This window comes from Papaver somniferum, chromosome 9, assembly GCF_003573695.1.
Source record: "Papaver somniferum cultivar HN1 chromosome 9, ASM357369v1, whole genome shotgun sequence".
Classification (NCBI taxonomy): Eukaryota; Viridiplantae; Streptophyta; class Magnoliopsida; order Ranunculales; family Papaveraceae; genus Papaver; species Papaver somniferum.
Window position 1 is genome coordinate 19,013,644 of NC_039366.1, and position 15,181 is coordinate 19,028,824.

Sequence of the window (15,181 nt, forward strand, 5' to 3'; positions counted from 1 at the left end):
TATTGATTTTAACAAAAAAACAGAAGATAATTAAATCATTTTTCAAAAAGTCTTTGTAAATCATTAATGTATTGAATATATATAAAACGCATTATTAATTTATATTTCATATGAGACCTACATAGATAATCAAAAATGTATTATCTTATAATTTTAACGAATTATTAATTTGGCATGTTGTCCCCGATTCGGGACCGATCAAAAATATTATTTAAGAGAGTTTATTAAATAATCGAGTATTAATTAAAAGATTTTCTACTGTATTACTTCGTTGTCTTCTTTGGTCGTTGTTGGGTCTGGTGACAAAGTTGCATTAACTCTTCTTGGTTAAAACACTTCGAATAAACTATTATCTTCGCAGGAACAGATTGATGGAAACTGATATTGATTCGAACTTCGATGTAGCTTTGCAATGGATTCCTTCTCTGAATCTGTTCTGAATCTGTTCCTGCGTCGGCATCTTTATCTCTTGTTCTTACAAATTCGAACGGTTGCTGCTATTTGTCTCGTGAAAGTGTATTTTCCTCCTGAACTTCCTTGTTTGCCCTTGAAGCTTATGGATCCAGTGGGATTTGTTAATGATTATAACTAAACTTTGACGAATCTCCTTTGAATTAAGAATTAGAGGTAGGATAAATCATTTACTGTCCCTCACTCTAGCGCCAAAATGTAACTACGGAAAATCCATAACTACACCCACACTTGTATTCATTGTTCTTCACTAACAATTATTTGGTTTAAATAGACTCCATTAAAGAGTTTTTTGAGAGCTCTAGATTTAGTTTTTGGGGAAGAAGATGATAAGGATAAAATAAAATCTCCCCTTTTCTCTCTTTTAGATATTTTCTTAAGTAGTAGAGAGTACAAATGTATTTACAAATATAACCTTTACTTACAAACTAAGGAAACTAAACTAAGATACTATGTTGACTATCCTAGGGATGTTATACTACTTCGGCCTTCATTTGACGCCACATGTCGAGCATGGTTTTTGGTATCAACAAAGCTATTGAGGCAAGTTCAATTAAGCCATGCGAATGTGGAGAAAACGACGATGAACCATATAAGAAAATCCGAATAGAAATCTTCAGCAGTTCTGTGATAGCAGGCACCCTAATTAGCGTATCCTTGAAATGGAGCTGAACATTAAAACCAACCCACTACCCTAACAAAAAAAAAAAAAGAAAAGAAAAAAGAAGTACATAGAATGCAACCGAGATTCTTCTACAACCTTTGCAATCGACTCCAACTGATTTCAGTGTCTCCACCATCCTTAATCTTCCAATGGTTACTGATTCTGGTATATTTTCATAGAATGATTTTGATATTTATCAAGGGTCAGTGGCATCCTTAAGTTTAATTCGTGCTGGGTGGTCATAGTGGAGGACATGCTAATGGCGGGTAACTGCAGAATGAACATGTGATTCAAGAGAGAGTGTCAATGGCTCACGTGATATATTAACAGTCTCCTGACTCTCCTGTTCGGTCAACAGTCGCCAAAAGCCAAACACGGTCAAAATTATAGAAATTCTAACTGATTTCTATTAATTTGCTAAATTAATTCCTGTTTGGGAAACCAAGCTAGATTTGGTTTTGCTTTGTCATTCTGAGTTTCACTCAAATCAGGAAGGCTATAGTTTCTTTATTAGAAAATAATTGTTCCTGCAGAGCGCAATTTTTTCCTGTGAAGATTAAAAGAAGAACAAGAGGGAGAAGAGAATCGGAAGCTTTTAAGATATGGGGGATCAAATTGCAAAAGGAGAAGAATTCTTGAATAAAGCTGAGAAAAAGATTAATAGCTGGGCTTTATTCTCTTCTAAATATGAAGATGCTGCTGAATTATATGAAAATTCTGCCAATTCTTTCAAAATCGCCAAAGCATGGGATAGAGCTGCAGCAGTATACATCAAATTGGCTGGTTGTCATCTGAAGTTGGATAGCAGACATGATGCTGCTTCAGCATATGTTGCTTCTGCAAATGCGTACAAAAAAAATGTCTCCAAAAGAGGCGATATCATGCTTGGAGCTGGCAGTGAGTCAATTCATCGAAATCGGAAGGTATAACATGGCCGCAAGGTGTTGCAAGGAAATGGGGGAGTTATATGAGGCTGAACAAAACGTAGACCAAACTATTGCTTACTTTGAACGTGCAGCTGATCTTTTCCAAAGTGAAGAGGTGAACACTGCAGCAAATCAGTGCAAGCTGAAAGTTGCAGAATTCGCTGCCCAACAGGAACAATATCCAAAGGCAATTGGGATATACGAAGATATGGCAAGACAGTCTCTCAATAATAAGCTTCTGAACTACAATGTAAAAGGATACTTACTCAATGCTGGTCTTTGCCAACTTCGTAAAGACGATATTGTTGCACTTACCAATGCACTGGAGAAATATCAGGATCTCGATCCGACTTTTACAGGAACTCGGGAGTGCAAGCTCTTAACTGATTTGGCTGCTGCAACCGATGAGGAAGATGTTGGAAAATTTACTGATGCTGTCAAGGAATATGAAAGCATGACCCGACTGGATGCATGGAAGACCACAATATTGTCAAGAGCAAATGAAGCACTAAAGGAAAAAGAATTACGGGGGCATGATCTCACATAAGTTTCTCTTCTTCATCTTGCACACTAATTATTGCGCTTGTATTTGTTAATGGTGCTGAATGTAGCTTGAATGGAGCCATCCCAGACACTTCTTAATTGAATAAGTCAATACGCGCGCATATTAGTGTGCATCATTTATGTTTTCTTGCATTTCCTCTTTCCTATGTTAATAATACTTCTGTTAGAATAAAGAACAACTTGGTTTCTGCTCCCGTGTATCAACAACTTCGCAATATCAGAGACCGCTGTATTACAGTGACATCCGCCATTGGTACGGTTTGTTGGTCCTGCTTTAGATTTGCTGCATGATATTTTCTTTTTGTTTGGTTTTGTTTTCTAGAGATGTTTTTTCGTTGCAATCACTTATATCCAAAATAAAAGTGCTTCATGATTTCTTTTATTTGCTGGAATAAATGAAATCTGAATCTCGGCTTGATGTTGTAATTTTAAGGACTCCATTCAAAAAGTTGGTCCCGTTATTAGTTATAGTCAATCTCGGGAAAGAGGGCCAAGATTTTCGGTTTCGATTCATGACCGGTTCTCAATCTCGTCAAGACGAGATTTGACAGAGTAAATCACCACATAAAATTTGCAAATAAAGACACCAAGATTTCACCGAACAATCTCCCGGAAATAAAACTGTCCTAGTGTCCCATTCCTGGCCGAGACGAAACTCGAAATTGACTACATTACTCGTCATATACCTGAAATTCTCCAACATAGCTAACTGATGTATTAACAGTCTCCTGTTTGGTCATCTAGCTAAACGAGCAATATTAACTCATGATCAAGCGAAACAAACCCATCGACGGATGAACTTGAAGTAGCCAAAAGAGCTTTAAAAAGTTTAATGAGACTTGTATACGGTACACACAACCTTTCTTACATATTCGGTCTTATTGTATATGCAGCACTAGTTAGCTAGTTTTTTTAGGTCGCGCAATGCACTTATGTGGCTGGCTACAAGGCCATCAAAAGTATGTTCAGTAGCAACCAACCAGTTGACACCGATTTTCCCCACGACAAGTAGGCAAAAGCAATTTCTTTTTAAAGAAAAAAAAATATGGGAAATTTCAATGAAATTTTGTCTGTAAACTCTACTGGGGCTGGAATAAAGAATTTAGTATACCATCCGATGGTTATGGTCCATTTGCAGTTACAAAAAGCAATCAGGTTCTACTATGGTCACGCGGATTTTTCTGTTGTTATGATTCGAAAACAAAAATTACAACAAAGCTTTGGCAAATATATTCTTCGTGGTCTAGGGGACAGGTAAATCTCCACTTTTTTTTTTTTGGACACAGAAAGGGCAAATTATATTAAGAGATAAAAGTCACCAGAAGTGACAATTGCCAAAAGAAAAAACAAAAAGCTAGTAGTTAGCAATTGCCAATCGCTGCCTCCCAATTACAAATAACAGTACTTAAAGAGTATCCATCAAAAATCTTAAAAGACATAGCCCAGTTAAAGAGGGTATACTTTATCGCAATAATAAGTTGATCAAAATTTCTTCTCCTTCCGCCATACAATCGGACATTTCTTTCTTACCAAATCGTCCACCAGACTGCAAATGGAATAAAACCCCATAATTTTTTCTTCATATTTCTACCTTTTTTATTAGGCCATTCCCAAAGAGAAGCTTTAACACTTTCCGCAAAAACTCAATCATGATCAAAAGAAGATAAAAAACAATGAAGAAAAAGATGCATATTTGTCTCTGTTGCCACATTACAGAAACAACATATATCCGAATCTGCCTTTCCAGCCTTAACTAAATAATCCAAAGTAGGAGCACCTTTATAACAAAGGGTCCAAACCAAAAAACAGAGTTTCAAGAAAAGAGTATATCTGTGTGTACGTGCATGTGTACGGATGGGGCTTAAACACATTTCAGAGCAAACTGTTTACAGGTTTGCAGATGAAATTAGGCATAATGGTGTTTGGGATATGAAGTTCACATCTTTGCAATAGGTAATGTTAGTTGCTTCTGCTAATATTTTTTGTTTTCTATTTTCTGCCTGTTTGAGAAATTTTCTTTATGATCAATTAAAATATTGGAGTACAAAAAACTTGCGGCATGATTTCCTTTGTTTCTGGAGTATATGTCAATCAAATTTGGGTTTTGAAGTAGTAGTTCTAAGGGTTTTGATAAGCATCCTACTTTGCCTGGAAGAGGACCTTGGTCCAGTATTGCCTTTGTATACTTCGTTTTGCCCTCACACGTTAGTTTTTTAATTTTTTACTCTCCCGAAGATGAGCAGGGGAGAAAAATAAGAGTATTCATCTTATTAGTCTTGTTTCGCTCGAAAAAATAAGAGTATTCATCTTAAGGCAAAACATAATACAGGTGTTTATGTGAAAAATCTAAATGAAATGTCTAAATAGTCTTGTTTCGCTCAAAGCATTAGGAGAAAAATCTAGAAAAAGAATATATTGGGAGATTAGTTCACAGCTCCGAAAATTGCAATCACTTACTTCCGTGCAATCGTGCATTGCTGCTACTCTTAGTTGTTAGCTGCGTATTATGCTGACAACTAAATCCCTTAAGCAAAATCACTTCAATATAAACTTGAATGTATTTTGGGCTTTTTACAAAAATAGGCCTGTTTTTCTTATGGTTTTCAAAACTAGGCATGTTTTTTTATTTATTGCAAAACTAGGCAAGTTTTGACCAAAAGTGATGGATGGAAAGTTAGCATCATTAGATGTAACTAAAAAGACCTAAAAGTCCTTTGAATCGATTATTGTGACCCAACCAGATGTGTGTTGACTCTGTATACGTCACCCCATAGTGCGTATGCGGCACCGCTTACGTGACACTCTTATCTTCTTCTCCATAAATGAACATCTCCACAACCACATAATTCTGCTTCTCTTCGTTTTCAGGTCTGAAAAAATGGATGGTGGTATGAATGATAAAGCAAGTGCTTCAAGTCGTATGATAGTGTGTTTAATGTGTGAAATAGAAGAAGATCATGAAACAAAGGCATGTCCATGGGTTTATTCAAGGTGCAAACATGTACCTTGTAATGGAGTAAGAGCTTTGTTGAGGTCTAAAACAGATGTAAGTAATGGAAAATTGTTCTTGAAATGCTTTAATCCTACCTGCAACTACTTTGAGTGGTTTTCTCAAACTTCTTCCCATTCTTCAGCACTTCCAATCAAGCTTCCATCAACTCATGGTTGTATTGCCTGTGGAGAAGACAATCATAGTGTTACAAGCTATCCACTGAAGCTTCAAAAATGCTTTAAAGACAACTGCAACTCTCAATTAGAACTGAAGATATGCAAAAAACAACATAATTTCAACATAGCATACCTTGCGTGCAAGAAGAAATCCTGTGATGCATTCACATGGGCTTCAGATGCTCTTGTCATTGAAAGCAAAGAAACAATGAAGGGTAAAGTGTATGAAATATGCAAGGAATTTAAGAAAAATCTGAAAATGTAGCCTGTAACAATTTTATAATAAATTTAATATTTTAACTTCAGAACTTGCATTGTCTTACAAAAGCATCCATTCATCCATTTACAAAAGACCATAACCAAATTGAAACACAAAATCAACCATATTGTTCAGATCCAGTCACAAAACAAAAATAAAAGAGACCAACACAAACATAGAATCAGATTTTCATGTACTTCTTTGGTTTCTTCTTTCCCTTTGGATCTGCAACTGTGAAGGCGACTTTGTTGTTAACAGATCCAACATGTTTGTTAGTCTGATTGAAAGCAGGTTGAGAAGAAGCCTTTCTCTTTCTCCCTTGGCATGATTTTGCAGCCTCTTGTTTAGATGATTCACCAACACATGTTTTGGAATCTTTGTTGTTCTTCATTCCATCCTTAGCAGTAGTAGATGCACATGCAGAAGCACTAACAACTGGTTTCTTTCTGTTGTACTTCATTTTTGATGGTTCAGGGACATAAATAGATGATGTTGAGCCATCAACACAGGTTCTAGGTTTGTCTCCCTTTGTATTCATTCCAACCTCTCCACCAGCACAAGTTATTGCATAGTTACCATAAATCCACACTTCTTACACTTTTTCATTTTCTTCACACTTCCAGCTTCATCATAGGAAGGAATCCTCTTCTTCCTTGGCCTTCCAGTTTTCCTTATGATAACAGGAGGATTAATGAACTCTACCAGTATATTCTACACAAAAAAAGAAAGAAAGAGAAGATATTGGTTAAGATATGAAACCCTTAAAGGTTGTGTACTATATAAAGCATGTATGAAGCCCTAAAAGAATCTTTGTTATTATCATATATTTATTGCACAATAATCAATATCTTTATCTTTAGTAAAACTAATGCTCTTACCCAGTCAATTTCAGCTGACAGTGGTTCAAACTCTGGAGCATATGTCTTTTTGTAGTATTCCACACTATACACAGGGTCACAGTAGCTACAACATGAAATCAGACAAGATTTCAGTTTACAAGATTGAGAAAGTAAAAATAAAGGGAACATAACAAATCAAAACATGGGAATGAAACCCTGGAATGAAAAGAGAGTGTGACTTACTCAGCCCAGTTTGGTCTCAAAGGTGTTAAAGCACATACAACATGTTGACAGGGAAATCCCCTCAGCTGCCACTGCAAACAACTACATGTCTTTTTGGGAAGATTCACAATAAACACAGCATCATGAAAACTCCTGACCTCATACACCTTTCCCCTTACAGCTCCAATTAACTCAAACAGATGATTTAAGTCCTACATCTTTGTAATCAGCTTCATTGCCTTTGGAACTATCTGACCATCCTGCCACTTTCACTTTCATTCCTCCTCTTGAAGAAAAGACCCATCACCAGTTTATTATACATTTATCCAAGTGTAATGATAGGCTTATCCCTGAAGAGCTTGGCCATGTTGTTGAAAGATTCTGAGAAATTATTGTTAATGTGCTCACACTTGCTATCATTTGAGAAATGAGACCTAGACCAACATTCAGTTTTTTGATCTAGGAGATACAATGCTGCCTTTTCATCCTCAACAAACAATTTATCCATGTGTTGCTAAAAACAAACATAAATAGTATCAAACTCATGTTTGTAATACTTGCAATCGCAATTACATTATATTGTTTAGAGAAATGAGCATACCTGATAGTGTCTCTTCTTGTAAAATTTGGCAGCATTCCAGAAATGAGTGTGTAAGCTGAATGACTTGAAATACTTCTTGAAATTCTTCATCAAATGTCTGCCAAGTAGCCAAGTAGTAGTTAGTCATTGAATTGATATTATTAGGAAATATTAATAAAGGAAACAAATTAACAATAATATAACATTACCTGAAACATAATATGTGCTCATCCAAGCAGAAGTATTTGTCACAAGCTTCACTAATCCCCTTCTGCTTGTCTGATATAATGATGAAATGCAAGTCTTCACCCAGTATAGCTTTCAAGTCTTTGAGAAATATCTTCCAGTTCTCAATGGTTTCATTCCTACACACCATTATACCAAGAGGAACTAAACCATTCTGACCATCTAAACCTGTTGCAACCAGTAACAAACCACCATACTTCCCATACAAATGGAAAGCATCCAATCCAATGATTTTCCTACACCCATCCAAGAATCCTTTTATAGCAGGCTTGAAACTAGCTACACTTCCTGGCAATTTTTTCTGCAATTACAACAAAGTAATGTTAATGCCATATAATTTGTAATATTAAGTCATGTTGCTCTAACTAAAGACAAACATTAACAATCAAACAATAAAATAATGTTACCTTCACCATTTCACAAAATGCAGGAATTTTCTTGTACTGCTCCTTCTAGCTGCCATAAATATTGTGCAACACAATATTTCTTGCTCTCCAGGTTGTGTAGTACTTAATGTTCACCTTCATTGTTTTGTTGAACTAATTTTCCAATTACTCAGGATCAAGGATGTTGTTTTTGTTGCCAAGAGTCTCCAACCTTTCCATGTACCAATCAGCTACAAATGTTGGATTTGTACATCTGTTCTCCCCTTTAACATTTCCATTGCATGTGTGCTTCAGATTCCAACTTCACAGAGTAAATGTAGTTCCTTCACCCTTCATAACTCTTCCATAAATGAACGTAGGACACTTGGTCTTCTGATTATGAATGCACTTCACCCTAATCTTGTAGTTGTTTGAATCACTAAACTTAACCTGATGTTTATGCTTTACACAGTAGGCTCTCAAATGCTTTCTTGCTGACAAACTTGCTTCCCTTCACTAGGCTATAAGGATCCACTTGTTGAAAAGTAACTCCCTCAGGGAACATCTCCTCAGCTTCCTCCTCCATAAAATGTTGTGCATGGTCTTCCTTAGACTGTGTGTTATCATGAGGTTTTGAACATTTAGGCCCATCAGTCTTGCTGCTTTCTGATACTATAAGTTTAAGCCCATCATTCTTGTTGGTTTCTGATACAAATTCCCCAAAACAAATGATTCAGTTAGAGTTCAAACAAACATAACAAACAAACAAAAAATAAGAAAAACAAAAGACTACAAAATAAATGACAATTTACCTTCTTCTTCTCTGTCAGAGACCAGGTCCTCATAATGGTCCTCTACAAAACCATAGAGATAAGGGCATTAGTACTAAACAAATCTAAAATCAAACCCAACAAAGTTTAAAAAAAGATAGAAGCAATGAATTACCTTCCTTGTCATTCTCAACCTCCACCTCCCCAAAGTTTGGATCACCACCATCACTTTCAGCATCATCACCATCACTTGCAACATCCATATCATCATTTGCACCATCATCACTTCTCTTACTTGCAGTACCATCTGAAAGATACTCATTCTCAACTTTTGGTAGAAACTTATTGTAACTCTTGGTATCCTTCTCTTCGCTTTATTTGTCTGATATATTGTTCAGGAAATACTCATCATCAGGATTACATTCATCTTCTTCTACATTCTTCAATTGCAAGACATACTCATCACTTTTCTTGTACTCTTGGGCAACTGCAAACAAATCTTCCACCACTTCTTCTTGTGTTGTAGCTTCAACCCAAAAGTCATGATTGGAATATTCCTCAAATCCAAGTATCTCATTAATTTGTTCAGCTCCACCAGCATTACTGTGTTGAGTCAATTCTTCAGGTTCAGCTACACTAGCTTCCAAAACAGGATTATTTTCAGCTACACGAACTTGTGTTTGTTGAGTAAACTGTGGAATATAAACATCTCCATCATCAACATCTTCATCAGAAACATCTTGACTACGAGCTAAATCAATGAATACTTTAGTAGGATTCTTCTTCTTCATCCTAGGTATTCTTTGACTTCTTCTAACTGTCTTGCCATCCCTAAATCTCTTTGTTATTGTCTTATGTAATGAACCACTAGAACCAACTGGTTTAGGTGGAGTCTTAGAGACTGGCTTTTTTGGAGTCACATTCTTTTTGGGTGTCATCTATGGTGGAGGAGGCTGTGAATATGCAGTAACCTGAGATACATCTATCTCACCATTCTCATCTAGTGGCATCACTTACAAATACAATGTAATCCAACCATGTTCATCTTGAGTTGCATTTTCCCAGAAAAACCAAAACTCTTCATCATTAATGATGTTTGATGGTAGGCATTGATCAACATACCATAGAAGGTCCAATGTCTCCCTACTGGTTAATCTCAACATAGGACTAATCCTAGACTTTAACTGATTTATACCCATATCTTCTCTGGACAAACTCTTAAACTCAATACACATAGCAGTGTTGATTAGATCCTTCACCTTAATATCTCTGGTTGGAAATATGTCGTGTTGAACCTCATTTATAACCTCTTGAACCACTTGCTTTCTACAATTAAGAACAACAAAATATATATCAGACAAATTCTAGAACCATAAAAACTCTAGAAATCAGTTATCACACAAACCATAAAAAACCATAGAAATCAATTTCAATAAATCATTATTAGCAGAACCCAATTTTGAAATTAAGAAACCCTAGAAAATTATCAGTATAACTTCATTATCAGCAGACCAAATTCGAACTTCATTATCAAAAAAATTTAATGAACAAATTCGAACTTCATTAAACATAGAAAACCCTAGAAATCTAAACACCGACAAACCCAAATAAATCAACCTTACAAACAAAACCCATAATATGTTCATCACTGAAACGTTAAAATCAACCATGAAACCTAAAAAAACAGATTAGCGTTTTTTGTTACCTCTCTGTAGAACGCTTCTTCCGTCTCGTCATCTTCACCAGCAGGAAATCTTCAATTTGTTCTTAGAATCTCAACTAACAAAACACTGTTTCACTGATTTATCTCTCTACTATAAACCCTCTCTAATGAACAAGAGAGAAGAAGAAACTAAATGAATCGATTTCTCTCTATGTCTTCTCTTAGTCCTTACACCTTCCCGCGCTGTCGATAATAACATTGAAGAACTATCATGGCCGTTCAATTAATCCTCTAGATGTCGTGTTAGTTAGATTAGGCTCTCAGATAGCAACACATGGACATCTTATCGAGACACGTGGACATCTTATCTAATGTGACTGACACACACGTGTGAAGGACATTTCAGTAATCTTAGCACATCCATGAGATCTCCCTATATGATATTTTGGCGAGATATTGACGAGTCAACCCGATAAATTGACCAAGATAGTTAAAGTGGATGGAATCCGTTTAACTTGCCTAGTTTTGCAATAAATAAAAAAACAGGCCTACAAACGAAAATGAGGGTCCAAAACAGGCCTATTTCTGCATATACTCCATGTATTTTTTTTGTAAGCACTTACAGAGTACTTAAATCCCTTAAATAAAATAAAAACTTGAATGTATGTAATTTTATTCTGGGTTTGATGGACTCCTTCTTTTTGAGGAGAAAGGTTAATCTTCATTAATCAAGAAGATCATGAACAAGAAAAGAGGAAAAAAGAAAAAGAAAAAATTGGCAGAAATAAGGGCTCTTGTTGATGTACACGCTCACCTAAAGATACAAAAAGTTCAAACCGAAGATCTTGATAATTTGGGCTTAGACACCAATACAGAGGTCAGAAGCTACCTACTCATTCACATTTCACACCAGAAAACAGTTCAAATAAGTTACGTTCAACTGAGCAGCTTCCCTAAAATAGGTTCATTCAAGAAATTGTTTTCTGGAGCCAACTTTTCTTGAATGGATGAAATCTTTGCTTCAGCTTTCCTTATCTCAATAATGACCTTTGAAGTTTCTCGAAGAAGTTCTTCTTTTCTTGCCAAAAGATCTACATATTTTACCTGCGTTGCGTCCAATTCTTTTTCATAGATTTCAATGTCTTTACGTATTCCTGAAGAAGACTTCCAAATGTTCTTAACTTCATCAAACTTCTTTCGAAGCCATTCAATATTGAATCCCAGATTCTCAGCATCTTCGATGTCTCCTTCCCATGTTTCCAGCAGCGCTTCACTTAAATCTGCACCTCGCGCAGCTTCCATTGTAGAGATAATCTTCAACAAGCTAGTAACAAATGCCACTAACACAGTATAATTTGACTTGATGACTTTCCTTGTCCCCATATGCCCATACTTATGAAAGATCTTCTTATATAAAGCTGCATACTCTTTTGGGATTTTAAAGTTGTCAACAAACTCAAATTCTTCATCACTCCGTCGACCAGAAACACTTGTGGAGATATCATCCACAGTTGGAGATTTAGCGGAGGATGTCATCTTTGCAGATTCAATAGGTTCAGCGAAGAATGTCATCTTTACAGCTTCAATAGGTTCCCCAACATACCCAAAATCTTCAATGGATTCATCAGACTCGGCTTGCATGTTGTCCTGACCGTCTTCCAATTCATCTGATGCAGCTTGCATGTGATCCTGGTCGTCTTCTGTAACACATTCCTGGATCAGGGGAACCGGACTGGTTGGAAAAGAATTACATCTTGATATACACAGGTGCTCCCGTTTATTTCTACAAACTGTGTTTATTTCCCGAGAGCCAGATGCTTCTGCAATCATCTTCATCTTTTTTGATGAAGAAACAGGAGACTGTAAAACGTACACAAAGAATTAGATCTCATGAAACTTGAAAGGATGTGACATATCAAGGCATAGACGGGTGACGACAACCCAGTATGCTATAGTACTGAGCAGAGTCCGCAACCATCCCCAAAGAATTAGATCTCATGAAACTTGAAAGGATGTGACATATCAAGGCATAGACGGGTGACGACAACCCAGTATGCTATAGTACTGAGCAGAGTCCGCAACCCAGTATGCTATAGTACTGAGCAGAGTCCGCAACCATCCCCATATGAATAGGTTCAATTGGAGGAACGGACACATAGAAACAACAATTGGGAGGAACATAAAACCAATTCCATAATTTGTAATTCAGGAATAGAAAAATCATATTCACGAATAAATTTTAATATTATACAATCTATCGTTAACGGGTCATTCGAATTGTTCCGTTGTTACCTTTCGTTTAGCATGGGTAGCATCGCATATCTCCTGAGCTGTAGGGGGTCTTTTAAGCTTAGCTTCTAACTGTAAACGAGGGTTCATTCTATTAGTTGTCTATAACATATGGAAAACTCACCAATTGTCGAACTACACAACAAACTTTTTTTTTTGCTCGGTAACTACACAAAAAACTTAGTTACCTCTTTGCATATTTCACATATGGTTTGGAGCCCCTGCTTTGTTGAACTGTTTGTTTAAACTTGCTTGCTTTAGCCTTAGCGCATTTTTCCTAAACAAATGAATACAATATATCTTAACTTTTTCAATCATACATACAAACCTTCAAGAATGCTTAACTATTTCAAGGTGTACCTCTTGGTGAGGATTTTGCCAGTACTCGACCAACAGTCCCCACTGGCTCTCAACAACATCCTTGGGTCGATTAGCAAGACGCTCTTCTTGAGTAGTGTACTTATAAAATCCTTCTTTTTTCACTATAGTTTGTGATTCCTCCAGCAGTCATTCAGCTTAGCTCTAATCCAATCATTCAAATCATCCGGGCACTCAAATACTTTCTGACAACAAACAACATTTTACAATCATCAAGCTACAATTCCAAAACACTCAAAAGTGAAACAATTTCAAAAAAAAAATCAGTATACCTTTACTTCCAAAATAGCATTCAGAACGAGTACTGCCGGCATGTGAGTCCAATTTGATACTGTCAATGGTAGTTTGTTGCCATCTTTAGCTATGTGGCTAATGTACGTAGTCAGGTAAGTAGAGTTTGGTCCGACAGGTGAATTAAGCCAAGATTCAACTTGAAGTCTCTGTCCTGGTTGTAGAGTATACAAAAACTTCAAGGTTGTCGGTCCTCTACCTCTTCTAACTCGTTGACCTTCTTCACCGCCATCTTCCATCCTATTAAATCAGTCATATATGTTAATTGCTAGCATAAATGATCTACACTGCACAACAAGGTGACCTGCATCGAAGAACAGTATGACATAGCATAACCTGTAATTTTCTGCAATACGCCAGAGCACCTTGGCAGTACTATAGAATAGTGGGCGTAGACAACCCTATACTACTACAGAAGCTCATTCACATTTCACACTAAAAACAATTCAATTAAGTTCAAATGAATTACACTGCGCACCCAAGTGACCTCGATTGAAGAACAGTACGACATAATATAACAGTTGTTCGTCCTGTACCTCTTCTAGCTCGTTGGATTTATCAAACATTCACATATGAAAAATTGACTTATTGTAAAAAGAGGAACCCTAGCTTATTGTAAAAGCGGGAACCTTCGAAAGAAAAAACAGATAAGTTACGAAATACGAATCAGAGAATCCTGGAATCTTGAGGGCAGGATAAGTTTACCTTAACAGCTTTGCCAGAGAATGAAGTTGATGTAGATTGTCGACACTTTAATCGGGAAGAAGAACTTCGTTAGTGAGGAAACTGAAGAGAAGAGAGTTAGGGCTTGTAAAGGGTTTGGGAAAATAATCCACGTTTGATTAGGGACGTGGGCTTGAACGTGGGCTGTCCATTTTAGTTTTATGGGAGGTGGAGAAGTGGTGTCCAAATCCTAGTTAGCAATTCGGGTACGGAAACGTTCGGAACGTCATACGTACGAGTATTAAATGGATTCATAAAAATCAAATTCGGTTAAAAAATCGGTCAACGGTTCGTGATACCGCAGTAATACGGAGCGACATACGTACGTGTATAATTCGATTTACAAGTTTGACTTCGCTATTCAAAAACACGGTACATATTAAATAATTAAAAAATAATATTATAAGTTGAATAGGGATGGGATACCCATTATTTTCATTTACATGGTTATGTTTGTGAAATGAATTACATTGTAGTAACCAACGGACGACTGGATTAGTGGTTCAGTGCTTAACTAACACAATGTTTGTTTATTCCTGACTCATCTGAGTCGTCTGGATCTGAATCATCTGGATCTGAGTGAAATCACCTGACTCATCTGGATCTGAGTCGATATGTTTGTTTTGAGTCAGATCTGACTCATCTGACTCGGAAATAAGTGAGTCAGTGGTTTGGTCCCATGAGTTAGGGGTATTTTGTTACCTGACTCAAATGAGTCCGAGTCAGGAGTTATGTCTGAGTCAGAGGTCGAGTCAGATCTAAC

General features: G+C 36.6%; 1 protein-coding gene and 1 pseudogene across 1 annotated transcript; one reads left to right on the forward strand and one right to left on the reverse strand.

The window, feature by feature from the left end:
* Positions 1-1,727: 1,727 nt before the first annotated feature.
* LOC113314418 lies at positions 1,728-3,000 on the forward strand (annotated as a pseudogene).
* Positions 3,001-11,673: 8,673 nt separating this feature from the next.
* On the reverse strand, positions 11,674-12,309 carry LOC113311515 (MATH domain and coiled-coil domain-containing protein At3g58240-like). Its single transcript, XM_026560347.1, has one exon. It carries the CDS (start codon positions 12,307-12,309, stop codon positions 11,674-11,676), a length of 636 nt encoding a protein of 211 aa, XP_026416132.1.
* Positions 12,310-15,181: the final 2,872 nt, after the last annotated feature.

Bases quoted from the DNA above. Each gene is read 5' to 3' on its own strand.
- LOC113311515 (XM_026560347.1), bottom strand. From the start codon at position 12,309: ATGACATTCTTCGCTGAACCTATTGAATCTGCAAAGATGACATCCTCC.